The 22,953-nt window shown below is 38.6% G+C and overlaps 1 protein-coding gene across 4 annotated transcripts in view; it reads right to left on the reverse strand.

Moving 5' to 3' along the window:
* FBN1 (fibrillin 1) overlaps window positions 1-22,953 on the reverse strand; it is a 236,413-nt gene that overhangs the window by 187,963 nt on the left and 25,497 nt on the right. For all 4 annotated transcript variants that reach the window (XM_073211771.1, XM_073211772.1, XM_017680284.3 and 1 more), the window contains 2 exons: window positions 18,255-18,337; window positions 16,010-16,108 (listed from right to left, as the gene is read on the reverse strand). In XM_073211771.1, the coding sequence (XP_073067872.1) occupies window positions 16,010-16,108; window positions 18,255-18,337 (182 nt within the window). The remainder of the gene's footprint in view (window positions 1-16,009; window positions 16,109-18,254; window positions 18,338-22,953) is intronic.

The raw sequence follows: 22,953 nt of genomic DNA on the forward strand, positions 1-22,953 counted from the left end.
AGTGTGCTCTCGTTTCTCTAGTGTTAAGGCTGTCTCCACTTCACTATTTTAGGCATGCTAATAACACTTTCAAAATCCCAGGCTGTTCCTTAGTGCCACAGACACAGTAACTCCCCTATTTGGAAAAGACTACAGGCTAAACTGAGTTAATCCTGTCTAAATGAGTTCATCATTAGTCCTTGTTTGCACATCCCTATATGAGGAGGCCAGGACAGGTTTTGGAAGTTTGTCTTACTCCACCTGCCCTCCAAGCTGTGGAGGAAAATTCCTAGGGAAAAACATTTAGCAATTTTGCATAAGAAGAAGGGAACCCCTTCTTCCATGCCACAGAAGAAATCAGCTGCTGTGCTTGCTCTTCGCCTCAGTCTTCCTGAACACAGGGGACAAATCTATGAGCAGAGAGAAGACTCCTCCCAGGGGCCACCCTTTTCAGTATCTCTGGACGGGATTCTTTGTATAGTATTAAAAAGTGGCTGCTGACTTCACGAGAAGGGGCTGCCTTCACAAGGAGCTTCACAAATCTCAGCAGGACAACAGTAAATGAAAGGCTTCAGAATTCAATACTTAACTATGCCCACACAGAGTACTCGAGAGTTAAGTCACATTGAAAGCGATGCCCCTTTTCAAGAACAAGTCACACACTTTCTGAAACACCATCAAGGCTCCCTGTCTCTGCTATGTTAAGAAACTACCTCCATCTCTCAGCATTCAAAGCCCTCCTCAGCATGGCCCCACAGGCCTTTCAGGGCTCCCTGCATACTCCTTGTATGCTCTGTGACTCAGTCCCCCCGTTTACTTATCAGTCATTCACTTACTCAACAAATATTTCTGAGTGCCTATTATGTACCATACAAAATGCCAAAAACTTTATGTTGTCTCTTCCTGGAGTCTCCTCTTTAATCCATCTCTTCGTCTCTTTGCTCCCATACAAAACACACACGTCTTTACCAAACACTGAACTCCTGCCTATCTCAAGACCTGTTGCAAATGTCCCTTCTTTCTTTTGATCTTTTCTGATTTCTGTTCTCTCCTCCCTCCCCCACTAGATAGGAGCCCTCTTGCCTCTGACTCCAGAGTACCTTATACTTCTCTTTGGAAATGTATACCACATCATCTAACCTACTTGTTCAGTTACTTATTTCTCCTACCCCCAACCCATTTTTCTAAAAGCTCCTTGAGAGTGGGGAGCATCATGGTTATTAATTCTACCCCCCTAAGTGCCCAGAGTAGCACCTTGCTTACTTGTAGGTGTTGTAAAAAACTTTGCTAAATTATTTTCTGTTTATTTAACTCCTGCTACCTGATAAGGACATCAAAATCCAGGCTCAAAAACTGAGACTAAGAAGTTGCTCACTGTGTCCTAAGCACTTACACAGTCCTAAGTAGATTATTAAAAATATTTTATCTTCATTTCTGCACGTATAAAAGCAGAAATAACCCTTTTGTTGGAGCATTGTTATAGAAATCAAGCAGCCCAGGAAATTGCTTAAAACAAACTATTATTTTAGGCTCCCATGTTTCTATTAAAACATCTCAGCTAAAATGCTTTTAAACTAAAAAAACTACAAGTATACAAAAGGCATGATTTAGTGAAAAACATGGATAATATTCTAAGTAGGTCAGGAATAGGTGTACAGTTGCTTTAAAATCTGAAGTTAAACTTAGCTTCATCCTATCTTAGAAAAACAGTAAGGATTGGGAAAAGCACAGGAAATGATGTCATCTGTCAAGCAGCATAGGAACTCAACCCACAAACTGATTTCAATTAAAGTGGCTCATGCCAAAAGCTAATTTCCATTCCCACATGTGCAACAAAGCCATTTGGTCACTTTGAGATTAAAAAGCTAATGGTAATTTAAATAATGACTTTACATTATTTGTTCAAATTGAAAAATAGAACGAATTTTTCTTTCCAGAAGAATGATGTCTACACTTAACTACAATATAATAAAACTCTCCCTGATATGCTTTTATATTTTTGCTACTCTTTCAGGTGAACCTTTTCCAGCATAAAATATTCCTTCTTCTTCAAAAATACAAAATCACTTGGTCAGACTCATGAAACAATAAGCATGATTAGTCGGGTAGTCCAAATAAACTGAGAAACTATGAATCCTTGGGCTTGGGGAGCAAGCTAATCAACAGATAATTGGATCTGAATCACCTGCTCTGCCACAAACATGTTTACCAGAGAAACTTCTCATTCTTTGTGAGTCTCAGATCTTAAGGGAAAAATGTATCTCTTTAAATCACCCGGGATGTCTGGAGGGGGAATAAAGGAACCAGATATGCAGCTTCACGAACACATTAGGAACAGCTCAGAGAGTATCTATACACCAACTGGTTTTATTTTTATTGAGTCTGACCATTGTTGCATATTCTAAACTTAACACTGATTTAAAAAAGAAATTCTGGCATCCAGCATAACAAGGACAAGTTCTATACCTCTAGCAAAAGCCAGCTAAAAATTAAGATGCGCTAAATTTATTAGATGTCTAAATACCTCAAGTCAGAATATATTACTAACTCAATCTGTGTTAAAATTTTACCAGGAACTGAAAATCCTAGGAGAGTCTAAGAGTCAGCGTCTCTGCTGCCCAGGTAGTTAACCCAAAGGCCCAACAAGGACTTCCCTTGAAGATGGAAAGACAGCCTCAAAGGATTTCAAGTAAGGCTCAACACCCTAGAACTAACAGAAAAGTGTTACCATATACCTCTATCCATACAGGATCCCAAATAAATTTGATTTGTGTTCTAGATGTCAGCCAGTCATTTCAGTTATTCAACAAATACTTTTTGATTGCATTCCATTTGCTAGGCATCAGGAAGAGTAGAAGAAATTTTAGATTACAGCCCAGTACAAATTAATTCTTAAAAAAACCAACCACAAAAGCACAAAGTGAGCGCACTGTGGGAATGAGAGATGCAGGGCTGTGCTTTGGGCCTGAATACCTCAGGCAATGCTTGTCTTTGGGCTGCTAGGTTGGCAATGATTCTAAAGACCTGCCCTTGTCTTGGTAGGCACAAGGGCAGAAAGAACATGGGGAACAATTTGCAAATAAGCATGTGTATAGCGAGCACATGCTTTTAAGTTAGGCACTAGGAAAAGCAAAAACAAACTCCTGGACTCTACACCTGTGACAACAGTCCACAGGAGAAGCCTGTGTCACTGCAGGACAAAAATAATTTTCATTTGGAGAGATAACAATGACAGGTTCCTTAAGTGCATAAATATCCTGTGGTGCCTGAAGATAAACCACTCAGAAGAACGACTTCACTAAAGTATCTCAAAAATAAATAAATAAATAAATAAATAAATAACACATATTACCACCACAACAAAAAAAAAACCCTAGCAGGGTTGGAAAAGGTTCAAAGAAAGATAAGTTAAATGATAAACGTGCTTATACAGAGGACAGACTAGTAAGAAAAGGACTCAACTATTTCTAAGGACAAGCCTGAGCAGATTTCAAACACTCCTCTCCTCTCTGTCCATATAAAACCCACACTTCCCTGAGAAACCTTTCCAAGGGTCACTTCTTCCAAAACAGTATCACCTTCCCATTCTCCCATGTACTCATACTTTGAACATGTGGTTGTACCACACTCTCAAACTTGCTAACACACTGTTCTAGAATTGTTCCCATGGCCCTCTTACACCCTATAGCTTGGATTTGTTGGAGAAGAAGCAATTCCAAATTCTCATTGAATTCAAGGGAATATAAAGTGATGAAATTTTATCAAAGTGCATGAGTTCCACATAGTAAAGATATCAGTACTTCCCAATGTGACCTAAAGATTTTAACATAATTCCTATCAAAATTCTAGAAAGGGTTTTTGTACATATAGACAAGATTAATCTAAAGCTTATACAGAAAGGCAAGGGAACTAGAATAACTAAAACAATTTTGAAAAAGAATAATAAAGTGGGAGGAATTGGTCTACTCTATTTTCAAGACTTAATCATACAGCTGAAATAATAATGGCTGTAGGTGTTAGAGAAGGGACAGATGTGTGGACCAATGGAATAAAACAGGAAACCAGAAACAGACCTACACAAATATGATTTTTGACAAAGAAGCAAAAGTGATTCAATGGACAAAGGGTAGTCTTTTCAGAAACAGATGCTGCTAGAGCAACTGTACATCTATATATGACAACTGAACCTAGACCTCAACCTCATACTTTATAAAAAAAAAATCTTAACAGCAATCACAGATGTAAATGCAAAACTATATAACTTTTAAGAAAAAAATGGAGAAAATCTTCATGATCTAGGGTGAGGTAAAGAATTCTTAAACTTGACATCAAAAGCATGATCCATTAAAAGAAAAACTGAAAAACTGCACTTCATCACATTTTCAAAATTTGCTCTGTGAAAAGCTATTAAAAATATGAAAAAGCAAGCTAAGAGTAGGAGAAAATGTTTGCAGATCACATATCTGACAAAGAACTACTATTTAGAATATATAAAGAACTCTCAAAATAGTAAACCAGCAAACGATCCAATGAGAATCTGGGCACAGACCCTGAAGAGACATTCACTGAAGAAGATATACAGATGACAAATAAGCACGTGAAAAGACGTTCATCACAAGTCAGCAGGAAAATGCAAATTAAAACCGCAATGAGGTATTATAATATACCCATCAGAAGAGCCAAAATTAAAAATAGTGACAACACCAAAAACTGGTGAGGATGCAGAGAAATTGAGTCATTCATACTTTGCTACTGACAATGTAAAACTCCAAAAACAGCCTAGCAGTTTCTTTTTAGAAATATAACTACCATACATCCCAGCAGTTGTGTTTCTGGGTATTTATCCCAGAGAAAGGAAGACTTAAAGTTACACAAAAACCTGTACATTAAAGTTCAGAGCAGCTTTGTTCAAGTAACAAAAGAAAACTGGAGGCAACCTCGATGCCTTTCAACTGCTAATGGCTAAAAAACCTGTGGTATAGCATATAATATTACTCAGCAATAAAAGGGATCAAAATGCAACAACCTGGATGAATTTCCAGAAAATTATGCTGAGTGAAAGAAACCAATCCCAAAAGGTTACATACTATGAGATTCCATTTATATAACATTCTTGAAATGAGAAAATTGTAGAAATGGAGAATAGACTAGTGGCTGTCAGGATTAAAGGGAGTATAGGGGCCAGAGGAAAAGAGAAACATCCTTGTAGTGATGGATCTCTTCTGTACTGTGACTATATCAAAGTCAATATCCTGGTTGTGATATTATAATGCACTTTCACAAGATATTAACATGGGAAAAATGGGGCACCCAGCATGTCCTTTTATTATTTCAGCTGAATATGCATCTATAATTATCTCAAAAAAGAAGTGTTTTAAAAATCCTTTAAAAATTCATTTAAAAATGAATGAAATTGGATGAGCATGAAATTGATCTCCAAATTCTGAAATTTATGAACAACTTTTATAATATTACATTATATGTTACTTAAGAAGATAATGATCTATTTTATATTTATACATATTTAAGAAGAGTTTGAGCAAATTCCATGACAGGTCTTTATAAGAATTAGGATTATTCAGGATCCATCTCTTGCCTCAGAGACTGATAGAGTGAGAACAGTCCTAAGAGAGCTAGAATTAAAGTCTATAAAACCCACTGTTCTGACCCTGTCTAACCAATCTTCTTATTTTGCCCTGGTGTCCCAAGGCCAGTGACAAGAGTCCCAAAAGGTTAAGGGAAGCCATGTCTTCCTAGCACCCAAAAGAATTGCTGGCTGATAGTTTGGACCTTCTGAAAATGCCTTGTCTCATTTGGGCCACTAAGAGATCATTTTCTATTCTCAGAGTCACAAGACACTCAAGAAGAAAACAAGACAACAGGAAACCTTTTATTCTTTTCATTTTCAAATGATAACCTAAGGCCTCAGAGGTCCCACAAGTTGCCTAGACCTCCTTGACCCCTATCACCTAACAAGTACAAAATGTCTTATAATACTGGTGAGAGATCAATTCAAGATGGAGATGTGAGAGGTGAGACAGAGAACTCCTCCCAAAACCACATATAGTATGAAAATACAGTTAATACAACTAATCCTAACAGAGCAACAGCAATGAAAGCTGTACCAGACTGCATAGACCTGGAGAACAGAGCAGACCTCACAAAACAGGGTAACATACCAAAGCCTTGATCCAGTGAGACCCAAGCCCTTCCCCCATGAGAGCTCACTGGCAGTAGGAAGAGAAATGGAGTGGGGAGGGAGTGGGAGCCTAGGACTGCTGAACATCCAGGCCTGGAGATCTGCTTTGGGAGCATAAACCTACATTGCATGCTGCTCTGGAGATTAGTGGGGTTGGAAAGCTAAGACAGGTAGAATACTTGAGAGACTGAGATTCCAGCTGTTTGTAGAGGAAGGGATCCACAACTGGCCATTCTGGGACAAAGGAAAGGTGGGCAGTCTGACAGGCTTCCCAGCAGTGAGAGGGCTGCTGAAGGGGCGGGGTTTGCACAGAGCTGGCTGTGCAGGAGAAGGGATAGGGGGACAAAGTTGTCTGGGCATGCTTTGCCAGGCAGGTTAGGAACTTTGAGGAGCTTCAGGCACTCCATCCCCCTGGCTGGCCACTCAGCTCTGAAACCCCCACTGTGATAGGCAGCTAGTTGTGCCCTCCTCCTGGCCTGACAGCAGTGGCTTGCAAACTGACAGTTACTGCACTGGCATCAGGCCAGTCAGAGGCAGGTCCCGTCTACGACAGCTACAGATGCAAAGCACAAAGGCTTGCACATGTGTGCTCGACCCTCTGGCTCTGACACAGGAGACAGACACTGCAGCTGGGAAGTAGGAAACAGCTCTTTCCTTGCCCCAGGCACCAGCGCAGCTCCCCTGAGATCCCCAACCTCACTCTAGGGGCTGAGCAGCTCCAGAGACTAGTACTTCTGCACACTAGAGGGCGCCACATAGAAATATGAAACATCAAAGGAACCTGGTTCAAACAAAAATCTCAGAAACACCAGAAAAAGGGCCAAATGAAACAGAACTCACCAACCTTCCTGAAAGAGAGTTCAAAATAAAAACCATAAACATGCTCATGGAGATACAGAAAAATATTCAAGAACTCAGGAACAAATTTAGGACAGAGATTCAATCATTAAGTAATTCCATATCTGAAATGAAACATACAATGGAGGGATTTAAAAGCAAATTCGATGTAGTAGAAAATATGGTAAATGGAATAGAAGTTAGAGAAGAGGAACACAAAGAAGTTAAGGCACAGAGAGAAAGAAGGATCTCTAAGCATGAAAAAATATTGAGAGAACTGTCAATCTAAAGAGAACAATATTCACATTAGAGGGATACCAGAAGAAGAAGAAGAGAGAAAAAGGGATAGAAAGTGTCACTGAGGAGATAATTGCTGAAAATTTTCCCAATCTGAGGAAGGAGGTGGTCTTTCAGGCCGTGGAGGTGCACAGATCTCCAAAAACAAGGGACCCATGGAGGACAACACCAAGACATATAATAATTAAAATGGAAAACATGAAGAATAAAGACAGACTTTAAAGCAGCTAGACAGAGAAAAAAGATCACATACAAAGGATTACCTATCAGGCCATCATCATATTTCTCAACAGAAACCTTACAGGCCAGAAAGGAGTGGCATGATATATTTAATTCAATGAAGCAGAAGGGCCTCAAACCAAGAATACTCTACCTGGCAAGGTTATCATTTAAATTTGAAGGAGGGATTAAACAATTTTCAGATGAGCAAAAGCTGAGAGAATTTACTTCCCACAAACCTCCTCTACAGTGCATTTTGGAGGGACTGCTATAGATGGAAGTATTCGTAGGGCTAGTTGTCACCAGGATAAATAAAACCACAGCAAGATAGAAAAATTATTTACTAGGCAGATACAAAATCAAATCAACTACCCCCAAAGTCAATCAAGGGATAGACAAAGAGTACAGTATATGATACCTAATATATGAAGAATGGAGGGGGAAGAAATAGAAGGGAAAAAAAAGAACTTTTAGGTTGTGTTTGTAATAGCATATGAAGTGAGTTAAATTAGACTGTTAGATAGAAAGGGAATTACCCTTGAACCTGTGGTAACCATGAATCTAAAGCTTGCAATGGCAATAAGTACATACCTATCAATAATCACCCTTAATGTAAATAGTCTGACTGCACCAATCAAAAGACATAGACTCACTGAATGCATAAAAAAACAAGACCTGTCTATATGCTGCCTACAAGAAACTCACTAAACCCAAAGGCAAACACAGAATGAAAGTAAAGGGATGGAAAAAGATATTTCATACAACTAATAGGGAGAAAAAATCAGGAGTTGCAGTACTTCTATCAGACAAAATAGACTTCAAAACAAAGAAAGTAACAAGAGACAAAGAAGGACATTACATAATGATAAAGTGGTCAGTCCAACAAGAGGATATAACTATTATTAATATCTTTGCATGCAACACAGGATCACCTACATATGTGAAACAAGTGCTAACATAATTAAAGGGGGAAATAGAATGCAATGCATTCATTCTAGGAGACTTCAACACACCATTCACTCCAAAGGACAAATCAACCAGACAGAAAATAAGTAGAGACAGAGGCACTGAACAACACATTAGAACAGATGGACCTAATGGACATCTACAAAACACTCTACCCAAGAGCAACAGGATACACATTCTTCTCAAGTGCACATGGAACATTTTCAAGAATAGATCATATACTAGGCCACAAAAACAGCTTCAGTAAATTCAAAAAGATTGAAATTGTACCAACCAGCTTCTCACATCTCAAAGGTATGAAACTAGAAATAAATCATGCAAAGAAAATGAAAAAGCCCACAAACACATGGAGGCTTAATAATAATAATGCTCCTAAATAATCAATGGATCAATGACCACATAAAAACAGAGATAAGCAATATATGGAGACAAATGACAACAGTAACCCAACACCGCAAAAATCTGTGGGATGCAGTGAAGGCCATGCTAACAAGGAAGTATATTGCAATGCAGGCCTACCTAAGGAAAGAATAACAATTACAAATGAACATTCTAAACTCACAATTACTGAAACTAGAAAAAGAAGAACAAATGAGGCCCAAAGCAGTAGAAGGAAGGATATAATAAAGATTAAACCATAAACAAATAAAATCAAGAAGAATAAAACAATAGAAAGAATCAATGAAACCAGGAGCTGGTTCTTCAAAAAGAATAAACAAAATAGATAAACCCATAGCCAGACTTATCAAGAAAAAAAGAGTCTACACACATAAACAGAATCAGAATTGAGAAAGGAAAAATCACTACAGACACCACAGAAATACAAAGAATTATGAGAGAATACTATGAAAAATTATATGCTAACAAACTGGATAACCTAGAAGAAATGGACAACTTTCTAGAAAAATACAACCTCCAAGGATGACCCAGAAAGAAACAGAAAATCTGAATAGACCAAAAACCAGCAAGGAAACTGAATTGTTAATCAAAAGACTACCTATGAACAAAACCCCTGAACCAGATGGATTCACTGCTGAATTTTATCGGACATTTAGGGAAGACATAATAGCCATTCTCTTAAAAGTTTTCCAAAATATAGAAGAGAAGGGAATACTTCCAGACTCATTCTAGGAAGCTAGCATCACAATAATACCAAAACCAGGCAAAGACCTGGTTTTGGTATTATTAGCAAATTGAATTCAAAATATTTTTTTATATATAGCAAAATATTTTGCTAACAAAATATTAGCAAATTGAATTCAAAAATACATCAAAAGGTGCATACACCATGACCAAGTGGGATTCATCTCAGGGATGCAAGGATGGTACAACATTCGACAATCCATCAACATCATCCACCACATAAACAAAAAGAAGGACAAAAATCACATGATCATCTCTATAGATACTGAAAAAGCATTCAAAAAATTCAACATCCATTCATGATAAAAACGCTCAACAAAATGGGTATAGAGGGCAAGTACCTCAACATAATAAAGGCCATATATGAAAAACCCACAGCCAACATCATACTGAACAGCGAGAAGCTGAAAGCTTTTCCTCTAAGATCGGAAACAAGACAGAGATGCCCACTCTCCCCACTGTTAATCAACATAGTACTGGAGGTCCTTGCCATGGCAATTAGACAAAACAAAGAAATATAAGGAATCCAGATTGGTAAAGAAGAAGTTAAACTGTCACTATTTGCAGATGACATGATATTGTACCTAAAAAGCCCTAAAGACTCCACTCCAAAACTACTAGAACTGATATCAGAATACAGTAAAGTTGCAGAATACTAAATTAATACACAGAAACATGAGGTTTTCCTATACACTAATGATGAACTAATAGAAAGAGAAACCAGGAAAACAAATCCATTCACAACTGCATCAAAAAGAATAAAATACCTAGGAATAAACCTAACCAAGGAAGTGAAAGACCTATATCCTGAAAACTACAAGACATTCTTAAGAGAAATTAAAGAGGACACTAACAAATGGAAACTCATCCCATGCTCTTGGATAGGAAGAACTAATGTCATCAAAATGGCCATCCTGCCCAAAGCAATCTACAGATTTAATGCAATCCCTATCAAATTACCAACAGCATTCTTCAATGAACTGGAAAAAATAGTTCAAAAATTCATATGGAAACACCAAAGATCCCAAATAGCCAAAGAAATCCTGAGAAGGAAGAATAAAGTGGGAGGGATCTCAGTCCCCGACTTCAAGCTCTACTACAAAGCCATAGTAATCAAGACAATTTGGTACTGGCACAAGAACAGAGCCACAGACCAGTGGAACAGAATAGAGTCTCCAGACATTAACCCAAACATATATGGTCAATTAATATACAATAAAGGAGCCATGGACATACAACAGAGAAATGACAGCCTCTTCAATAGCTGGTGTTAGCAAAACTGGACAGCTACATGTAGAATGAAACTGGATTATTTTCTAACCCCATACACAAAAATAAACTCAAAACGGATCAAAGACCTGAATGTAAGTCATGAAACCATAAAACTGTTAGAAAAAAATCATAGGCAAAAAATCTCTTGAATATAAACATGAGCAAGTTTTTCCTGAATGTATCTCCTCAGGCAAGGGAAACAAAATAAAAAATGAACAAATGGGACTACATTGTGTTAGAAAGCTTCTGTACAGCACAGGACACTATCAACAGAACAAAAAGGCATCCTACAGTATGGGAGAATATATTTGTAAATGACATATCCAACAAGAGGTTAACATCCAAAATATATAAAGAACTCACACACCTCAACACTAAAAAAGCAAATAACCCTATTAAAAATTGGTGGAGGATATGAACAGACAGTTCTCCAAAGAAGAAATTCAGATGGCCAACAACACATGAGAAGATGCTCCACATCGCTAATTATCAGGGAAATGTAAATTTAAAAAACCACAATGAGATATCACCTCACATCAGTTAGGATGGCCAACATAGAAAAGACTAGGAATAACAAATGCTGGTGAGGATGGAGAAAGGGGAACCCTCCTACACTGCTGGTGGGAATGTAAACTAGTTTAACCATTGTGGAAAGTAGTATGGAGGTTCCTCAAAAAACTCAAAATAGAAATACCATTTGACCCAGGAATTCTACTCCTAGGAATTTACTGTAAGAATGCAGCATCCCAGTTTGGAAAAGACATATGCACCCCTATGTTTACCGCAGCACTGTTTAAAATAGACAAGAAATGGAAGCAACCTAAGTGTCCCTCAATAGATGAATGGATAAAGAAGATGTGGTACATACACACAATGGAATATTATTCAGCCCTAAGAAGAAAACAAATCCTACCATTTGCAACAACATGGATGGCGCTGGAGGGTATTATGCTGAGTGAAATAAGCCAAGAGGAGAAAAACAAGTATTAAATGATTTCACTCATCTGTGGAGTATAAGAACAAAGAAAAAACTGAAGGAACAAAACAGCAGCAGACTCACAGAACCCAAGAATGGACTAACAGTTGCCAAAGGGAAAGGGACTGGGTGTAGGTGAGTGGGAAGGGAGGGATAAGGGGAATAAAGTGCATTACGATTAGCACACATAATGTGGGGGCAGGGCACAGGGAAGGCAGTATAACACAGAGAAAACAAGTAGTGATTTTATAGCATCTTACTACACTGATGGACAGTGACTGTAATGGGGTATGTGGTGGGGACTTGATAATGGGGGTAATCTAGTAACCACAATGCTGCTCATGTAATTGTGTATTAATGATACCAAAATAAATAAATAAACAAACAAACAAATAAATAAATAAAAATTTAAAAAACAGTGAAGACTGACTTCACTGAGGAACTACAGTCAGCATCAAAAGTCCGAGTTATTTCTGGCATGGCTGCTCTTTTAACTTGAAGAGAAGACACTCACATTAAGTGAAGCTTTTCACCATAATTTCTGCCAGACCATTTGGAAGAGGCATTTCTAGAGAGAAGTATATTAGAAGAAATCTTTTGTCCAAAAGAAGCATGAGAATGACAACACAAATGGCAAAAGAGAAGGATAATTTCATCATTGACTCTAGTATAACCAAAGATTTAATGTATTGAGGGTTTCCTAAATCTGAAGTATATTAGTTCTTTAAATATCCAAGACACCAACTTTTGAGATATAATTAAAATGGAGCGAACAGCTACCCAAGTTCATCATACACAGAAAAACAATTGCAGTTGCAAAACTGTAGTCATCATTTTTCAACTGTGTCTTAAAAGAATTGTCTTGGACGCCAGATATTCAAGGTAACATCCTTAACTTCTTCCTCTTCTGATTATTTGGAAAGAATAATGATATAGCAAGTAAAGATCGACAAATCATCCTAATGTTGTATTGCATGGGAGACCATGAGCAAATCAGCTTTTAACAAGGACAGGACAGGATAATATCAAAGTCATACCCTATGCCGTATTGTATCAAGTCATAATAGTAGAGATTCTAATGATAGCTGTACTTGATAATGGTCAAGCAGTAAAACACCAAAAGCCTAACAGCATCCAGGAAGATGATACAGGCACCACGCAAGAAACACAGTATCCCAGGGGAGGCAAACAGAGCACACAAAAGAGAGACACGCAGACGATTGAGGGTGTGTTGGGGGAAACAAAACCTCAATCAAGACAACTATACAAAGACTATCCTGACAAATGCAAGTGAAATATCCCGCAAAGCAGAACAGCATAGGGAAAACAGTAAGCCTGCCGTAACATCAAGAGGGACAGAGTGCACCCTATCAGGCTATCAGGATCCACATTCTGTGGCCACCGTGTAAAAGATCGGGCAGCAAGCAGCCTTTAATGATGGCCACCTATCATGGGCCAAACACTGTCCTAAGTGCTTTATATACATTTCCTCATTTGATCCTCAAAAAGACCCTATCATCACCATTTAGACTCAGTGGTTCTAACAGACTCTTCACCCTGGATTCTCCCAGTGTCATGCCACGTTTTCGAGACCAGCACTACTGCAATATTTTGCCTGCACAGTCATGGAACATGTTACATTTCCACATCTTAAAATTCATTAAGCATATTCCTCATTTGAATAAAGCAGGGACACCTTAAAAAAAAACAAAGAAATTACTGGTGAAATGATCTAAATTTACTCCTTTTAGTAGAACCACAGTTAACAAATGCAAACATTTGATGGAGTTGGGTTATGTATCCTTCCACTAGTGGGAAAGTTAGCAAAGTGGTCTATCTACATGTATTGTCTACCACACGGTGGCAGGAAGTTCTACAGGATGGCATAGGTGCTCCCTAGGACATCACTTCAAAAGATCAGAAATGAATTCTGATGATCCCCAGCTACCCTTAGTGTACAACATTCTGCCATCTTTCATTTTGCAAGCTGTTAGACAGTATTAGCAAGGAGAGTCCAAGCCATTGATTTCAAAGACTCCAAATGCCTCAACGATTCTGATGAAATCAGAACCTCTTCCTCACACTACTCACATCCACAAGCTCCTTAGGGACTCTGTCCAATGTCCAGGTGCCACAGATGTACCCAAACTTCTTCAGAAAGTACCAACCACAAATCTTGGACTTCAGTCTCTAGGCGAAACAGGACATGTCCTACATTCTTCCCTCCTCACTGCTATCCTGAAGTCTACTTGGACCAACTTGCTAACATCCTATCTACACATCTCATGATTTTTACTTGACAGAGAAATCATTAGCAGTTCACACTATCATCGAAGACATTTCCAGCTGGAAACCTAGTTTTGCCATCTGGCTATATTTTCTCCCTGCAGGAGGAGTGCAGTGTCGCTGGCTGATTCAAGAGCCAATATGAAACATGTGATCTGTTCCCAACTTCATATTTAGACTCCTTCCCCACCCCTCAGGCTCTCACTCCTTAGTGGCAGCCTGGGGGTCATCTTGATGGAGATGGAGATATCCAACAGCTGACCTGTCTGCCTCTTGCTAGTCTTCCTGCTCAGGTGCCCTTGACATGTAAAATGAACCTGCTGTTGCTTAGAGAATGCACATTAAACTAAGCTGAGATCAAGTAAGAACATGCTGCACTTTGTGCCATAAGCAAATACTCCAGTGCATGAGCAGGTTTCTGTCCCAGCCTACAACTGGCGTATTTAGTACTAGACTGTCCACCTGAAGCAGATCCTGAGAAAATAGTTTAAATGCAAGTAGTTTGTTCTAGAAGTAATTTCATAAAACACTAATAGGAGAGTAAGGAAGTAAGACAGCAGAGAGGGAAGCTGATAAACACATGATCAAGCCTATGACCACTGTGGGCAGCCAGGGCTCCATCCACTAGGGAATTTTCGGAGACAGTGTGAAACACACCTCACAGTTATGTCAACCAGGAGGCTTGGAAACTGGGGCAGTTATTCAACACCAGTTAAAAGTCAGTTAAAAATCGCTACTAGGGCTACTAGCCTACCAGCATGTTCAGCTGGCCTTTCATGCAGATCTGCATGCTCCCTGGCCAGAAAAGTTTTACAGAGCTCTCAGGCACACAATGCCAAGGCATATGAGTGAGTGCCATGGAGCTCTGCTGCCCAGGACTACATGCCCTATCCTGTTAATTGGCTTATGACAGCCGCAGTTAAATGTTAGGACTCTTTGACAGGTCGTCAATCTTGACACCACTGAAGCCTCTACTTGGAACAGACAAAAGAGAATGCATTTATTCCTCATACCTTTCCTTAAAACCTTGTCAAAAACAACACACTGTAAGGGGAGTACGTTTTCTCACCAAAATGGGAAGTAGAAAAGGAGTCTCAGTTTTTTGCCTTGGTGATGATCAAGGTGTTGAGGGGTGTTTATAAAGACTTGAACCTCAACTTTTTAAAAAACCACTGATGACTCATCTCCTTTCCAACCTCCATATTTCTCTTAATTCATTGCTGAGGACCCCATATGGAAGAAAAAAAAGATAGACCAAGCAAGCAATGGCTCTGAAGAATAAACTGTGGATATTTATTTGGCACCACAGAACAAACAAAGTGGCAACATTCTGAAAGGGAAAATATGTTTGTGCTTCATGATCAACTGCCCCCAGAAACTATCTTTAACAACTCCTTATATTTTCTTCTTGCAAAGGCACAGCCTTGAATTTTTAAAAAGGGTTAAATCAGATTCATATTGCATTAATACAAGGAAGAATGCCTAATTTTCTTGAGCCAAAAATTTTCACTGAATAATCATTTCACTAAGCATCTTTTATGGTGTTTACAATGGAGATAGAAAGATGAACAAAGCGATACCTTCACAGGAGGTAATCTTTGTATTATTCATAGTAACTGTGTCCCATAATTAATTTCCCCATAAAGAGGGAAGAAGAGAAATGGGAGGCCAGACTGGGGAAAGACAGTCCAAGTATTTTGGGCAGAACAGAGAAGGCAGATGTTCTAGTGATAAAATGTATTGCAGGCAAGAGAAAAGCCAAAAGCAAATTTTGGAGAAAATAGGGCATAACCACATAAAATAATATTATATATATAATGACATGTTATACTCACTGGATCTGGAGCCACAGGAAGGAGATATCTGACCAGATGGGCAAGTGCACATATTTGGCCTAGAACAAAATCCATCCCCACAGGAATGCCGGCAAATGGCTGTGAATAAAACCAGAGGTCTGTTAGTACATGGCCTCCAAGCATGAGGATTTACAGGTGCCCAATCCTCAATTGAGGAAACCCAGCATGACTTATGTGACTTTAGGCCTCAAGTTTATTCATTTGCAAAACAAAATCTGTTGGACTACACAAGCTCTGGCTATAAAATTTGGCAACTCCCTTATTCCTATCTGTGCTTCTCAGCCTCTCTCTGCTCACTCCACAGCACCCAATCTGTCAAAAGCCCAGGACAGCCTATGAAGGGAAAACAAAACAAACAAAAGTCCTGGATCTAAACATATTTCTATGCCTACAAGCATTTGGTTTTTATATTAACTTTCAGATTTAATGATATAAAAATTGCAGCAGTATTCTTGGGAGACTATTTCATTGTCAATGCTTGTTTAATCATTTTTATAAGAGACTGTACCCTGCTAAGACTCTGTCTAGATCGGATCCTGCCAGTTGAGAACACAGGGTCTGTGGAGCAGCTTTTCACTAACATTTTAGTCCTGTTCTGAATTACACTGACATCTGAGAGGAGAAGTTTGGAATCTACTGGGATATACTGACTCTACAGTCAGGAAGCCATTCATCTTTCAGGGAAATATTAACACTTTCATGCCAACCAGAGACTAAGATCTTACTGGTACCATATGCTCCGTTAGTGGCCAGAGGAGTAATTTTAAATGACAAATGATTTGTATTAATCAGCAGACTAGGATTTGGTCACTGTTTTTTATACTTGGGCATGATCCTTTCCTCGAATGCCCCTATAACCTTGGAATAGCCAAACAAGATGTGCAAAGCTAAAAATAATACACCTGATAGAAAGTGCACTGAAACATCAGAAAAGCTTAGGATGGAGATTGAAAACTATTAAGAAATAAGCTGTCAAAGGATCCTATAAACATTTATTTAAATACCTGAAGGCAGCATTTATCAGAGATTCTACAGAACACCAGGGAAAGGGCTCTCTTGTCAAGTTCATTTAGAAAACCTCAAATATCATTACACCCCTCTCTTAGGGATTCAGTTTTGATCCTGAAATACACCACAATGTGACAAATCAATAAGCTGCTTTTGGTCAAAATCAAGAATGGGTAAAGGGATTAACTTGTTCAGATCACCAAGAGAATATTGGTTGAAATATTCTATTCTTCTGAATAGACCAGTCTAGGCCAAGTGAGAAGGTAGATTCAATGATTCCTTCAGGTCCTCTCAGCTCTAAATTTCCTCATTATACTAATTGAGTTTTCTGAAAACTGAAAGTTATTTCATAGGTCTGACAGTAAAAGTTCATGGAGGACAGACGCTGTAACTAACATGACTTAGTATGTCCATTAATTAGTACCTCGTCTGGCATGTGGCTTGTCATTCAACATTTACAGGATATGATGAGAATCTGGAGGTTTGCCATGGTGGCAGAGTCAACAGAGGAATCTCTGGTACCATTTCAGTTCTTCCATAGCCTTTCCACTTACCTGCATTGGATGCTCTGTCTACTTACTTTTCTCTTTGTCTAAGTTTTGGGTCTGCCTCTGGCCTTGACCACCCCCATTCAACACACAAGAAATCCCTGAGTTGTAAGAACAGGATGAATCTTTGCAGACAGAAAAAAAGTAAACTCACAAGATTCAATGCTGGCTTAGTTGTTTGGGACACCTTAACATAATGATACCAATAGGAGATCCCTTAATATCACCTCTGCACATATCAGAGTTCAGCCTACCCAAATTCAGCCTCCAAGGTGTGGGTGGAGCTTGTGGGTGGCAACAAAGTTAGAAATTACAAGAAGAAAGCAGCAATGGTATCCTTTTTCAAAATCACATCGAAGTGATGACATAGTCTATGCACCTAGGCACAACATATGTGAGGACATGTAACTCTGAGGAAAGTACACCTGTGGCTCTAGTCCCTGTATCTCAGAAATACTCTAAATGAAAGTAAGACAGTGGGTTTAACCAAGTTGGTGTGTTTCCCAAAACCTGGATTCAGAGGAAGCAGAAAAATCTGAGAGCTGGAAGGCTCTGCTATAAACATATCAGTGGTACGCAGTCACAAAGGGACAAATAGTAAGAATCACCATGCAACCAAAACAACAAAAGAAGGGCATGAAGTATGACAGGTTGTCTTTTTTACTTACGGACAATACACTGATTTCCACCAGGTAAGGTTTTCCATCCGGGGCAACAGTAAGCATTATAACGTGATCCACAGACATTGGGTCTGCAACAAAAACAGGAAATCTGATCACAAGAATTCCATGAAAAAAAAAGAATATATAACCAAATAAAAGGAGAAAAGTTCCTGAGTTATAAGAACAGGATGGATATTTGCAAACAGAAACAAGTGAACTCATGAGACAACGGCTTAGCGTTTCGCACACCTTAACACGACACCAGTAAGGATGTCCTTTAATGTCACCTCTGCATACATCAGAATAATGTAAACCAGAGATGCAAAATGTAGTGTATTCTATCAAAATGCAGACATAAAAATTGATGGGACCATATGAGTCTAATTTAAACAATAAGCCTCCTACCCATCTAGTTGACAAAGGTCATGATAAAATCTGCATATAAGGTTTTATACCATTTGCAACGACATGGAGGAAGCTAGAGGGTATTATGCTCAGTGAAATAAGCCAAGCAGAGAAAGACAGGTACCAAATGATTTCACTCATTTGTGGAGTATAAAAACAGAACAAAGCTGAAGGAACAAAATAGCAGCAGACGCACAGACTCTGAGAAGGGACTAGTGGTTACCAAAGGGGAGGGGTTGGGGAGGTCGGGTGAGGAGGGAGGAAGAAGGGGATTAAGGAGCGCAGTAATTCTCAATCACAATACAGGTAGGTCACGGGGGGAAGGCAATACAGCATTGAGAGGACAAGTAATGACTCAACAGCATCTTCAACGCTGATAGACAGTGACTACAATGGGTGGGGGTGGGGGTGAGGACTTGAGAATATGTGTGAATGTTGAAACCACAATGTTGTTCATGTGAAACCTTCCTAAGATTGTATATCAATGATACTTTAATAAAAAAGAAATTCTGCATATAAGGTTTTAAATTTCACTCACTGACACTGTGTCTACTCTTTTCTATGGCTCAATCACCTCTCAAATGTGATCTCATTCTTCCTTTCACCAGCATTAAAGGAATGCAACTCTGACATGAGTCAGGAAAAAAAAAGCCAAAACATGTAAATATTTCTGTAGCCAAAGTTTGGAAACACAATTGATAGCGGCAGTTGCAGGAAAATAACATCAGTGTCACTTAGGGTTTCTTATTTACAGACAGTTCATCCCATTTCTTGGAGCAAAACCTCCATTCAGAATCCATGATCAATATTTAACAGTTAAAGGAAGCAACTGGGTAAGGATCTAGGGAAATCTACACTGGAAACTAAGGCAGAAGTCAGAACATACAGGAGAACCCAAAGAAACCATTCATTTTATTTTGCCACATCTGAGAGCCTAAACATTGATGCTAGTTCCTCAAGTTCAGGGGCTGAGAAAGAAGGTTAAGTGTTTTGCAATCAGTTGCACAAACTAGGAGCTATTCTAAGGCTTGCTGGTATAAATCTTAGTCGCATAAGTATAACCCTTTAAAAACAACTGCAAAGCTAAAATGTACTTTTGCTTTGGGTATACTCACATACTCTCCCTGCATAAACAGACCATATGTATGTAACAGCACAAAACCCTCCTATATTTCCTGTGAATTCAGTACTTCAAGCACATTTAGGATTGGAAACCAAGGTCAGGTCTTCAGCCTGTCCTGTACTCCTTGCACAGCCCCAGAGAAACTGGAACATTCTGCAGGGCAAAATGCATACTTCAGACTGCTGATGCCGAGGTCAGAAAGAGAGGTAGGAAGAAGGATGGAGGAGCCAACAAAAGGGCCCTAAATCCATATTCAGCAACCCTGGGCTTCTCCAAAGCTAGACAGAATTGATTGGATAGAGACTCAATATGTGCATGATTTTAGGGCTTCTTTAAGCCCTATTTTATTTTTCTACACATTGAGATAAGGCAATGTCTGCCTTGACCACATTGTGTGTGTGTGTGTGTGTGTGTGTGTATATATATATATATGATGAAATAATGACAGTAAAAGCACACAGGAAAAGGACAACAGAAGCATAACAGCATTACTGTCCTGATGGAATCATGTTCTGAATTAAATTAGCTACTCAAGCCATGGTAACTATAAGATGTTAAAGAGAGAAAAGTTTTATTAGGCAGTCTAAGCCAATGGCTCTCAATCCTTTGTCTCTCCTGTGGCCAAGTCGTGCCCAAAACTTCAGCTCAGAGTCCCCAGAACTTCCTAGGGCAACTCAGAATCTTGGAAAGGCTGAAAGAAGATAGGTTAGGGGGCAGGGGTGGGGGCAACCCTCATACTTTCCAAACTTCATAAAAGTTATCTCATTTGAAAACGATGATCAAGGCCAAAGTCAACCACCCCAAACCTTCCCCACCAACAGCCCATTACAACTCCACTGGATCCAGTCCAACCCTAAACCAAACCCTGGAATAGCTTCAGAGGACCCCTGAGCCTTTGTAGAGTGTCCTGCGGTTGCAGTAACTATGTTTTTTAAACAAAAATCAGGACATATTGTCTGACAAGAATGAGTGTATTTATGGAGTAACAACACATATAACAGAGGGAAAAGACAAAGAAAAAAAGAGTCCAGAATCAGTAATTTCTGCGCTACAAAGCAAGATACTCATAGGATTTTCTGAGGTATTTGAAAAGTCATAGCAATACAGACAGTCTTCATTGTTTTTTTCACATTTGGAATCAACCTACAGACAAAACATGGAAGACGTTACAATTTACAATGGTTACAAAACAAATAATGTAAATGTTTCAAACCTTCAGTAAGAGTAGTGGTATAACTGTTATAAATTGGGAAAGTAAGGTGGAGAGAGAAATAAAGCAGTTGATGGAAGAAATAGATTTAAGTATATTACATGGTATTTTAAAATAACAACAACTAAAAGTCATACTATAATTATTTTTAAAATGGGAAGGAGAAGAGAGTGAAAAGGTATAGATATCTAAGTAAGCTATGTCCCCAGCTCTCATGGCAAGGAGGCAATAATACTGTTTAAATCTAGACCCAGAGATACAAGCACAGTAGATGGTGTCACAGAGATAAATATGAGAGGAACTAAAGACAGAAATGGTTAAAACAGGTCACCTTAAGAGATGAGGATCTGGGGAGGTTTCTCACTTAATGTCCATCCATAGTGTTCATTTTTAAAATATGTGCTGTTATACTTTGATCACCATCTTTTATTAAAAGCAAGAAGTTTACATTAAAAGTAAGAACAGTGTATCTCCTAAATAGGGTATTTCCTGCTAGATTAAAATGAAACAGTCTGAGCTGTTTCATTTATTCACAGTTCCCTTTCATTACTTATCACAATTTCTTAAAATTCTATATCACGTTGAATGGGGATTTATTTTGTTTGCGTGCTCCTACTTTTTTTAGTTTAATAACTTTATCTTTTATAATAGGTAATATATTACAGAATTTCAAAATCCCCAAACAGATGACTGGATTGTTTTAATCTTGTTAAAACATTCTTTCTTTAACCACACTAAGTAATACTATGTTATATGATTTATGGCAAGATATTGGAAAGATGTAAGATTTCTCCTTGCTGACTCTGAGAACTACAAACTAACAGAACTCATTCAGACAAGCTGGGTGGTATTTGTTCTGCACGCACAGGAAAAACAGCTCTAATTCTAGAAACAAATGAGTGGCTTATTTAGGTTGGAAAGCACTAAGACATGTAAAGTCTAAAGTAGACATGTTGGGCTATTCCAAATTATAAAAGATTTTATTCTAAGGTTTTAGACCAAAAAGTATTAACAAAGAAGATAAATCCTTAATGAAGTTGCTTTTTGTGCAAATGAAAGTGTAGCCTTCATACCTCTTTCTCTTCCTTTTCACTACATCAGCCATACCCACCAACCAACCCACCAACAAAAAAGTCAGCTAAAGCTCCATGCGAGTGACAGTACCATTCAGCAAATTAGAGGTAAAATTCAAAAGGAAAAAACTTTGTGCTAAGTGCCAAAGACACATTTCTTGACTTCATCCCCATAACAACCCTTTGAGATTAACTCTATTATTATTGTCTTTAACATTAAGGAAACTATGACTTAAGAGGGTTAACTAAACTACTAACGTCCTACAGCTTGGAAGTAAAAGATTGAGATTTGAGTTCAGGAAGCCTGATGTTTGAGTACACTCTCTTAACCCCTATGTTAAGGCAGGGATGCATATAGATGACAAGATGGTATTTCACCCAACAGCATTCACAAAATGTGTATCAATGGACCAAAGAAAAAGCACAAAGTGTTTTTAATAATTCAGGGGAGAAAAGTGTAAACACATTTATATTCTACTTCACCGCTGTATATTACAATTTTTTTTAATTGTTGAGTTTTTATCTGCAACTTCTCTTACCAGTTGCTTTGAATATCTACAGTGGTCCAACCCCAATCACTCTGGGGGATGGGTGAGCCCCAGCAGGCTAAATATTTGGATCCAGTTCAGACACAGCATTCAGAGATTGTGTGGGCTAGCTAGAGCCCCTCTCAATGAAGCAAACAGCTGGGCTCTACCACATCTGACCACATCATTGCAGGAATTGGCCTCTGTGCAAGACGTCTGCAGTGCATCCAGATTTCTTAGCCGGAGCCCACTTCTGTGAGTCTGGCTTCTCTTATAGCAGGATAGCCTTTCTGTTTCCTATCCTAAGTGCAAACTTCTTTTCAGACAAGACTGGGATAATAAAAATAAGTTTAGGGGCTCTTATTTC

This window comes from Manis javanica, chromosome 8 (assembly GCF_040802235.1).
Source record: "Manis javanica isolate MJ-LG chromosome 8, MJ_LKY, whole genome shotgun sequence".
NCBI lineage: Eukaryota > Metazoa > Chordata > Mammalia > Pholidota > Manidae > Manis > Manis javanica.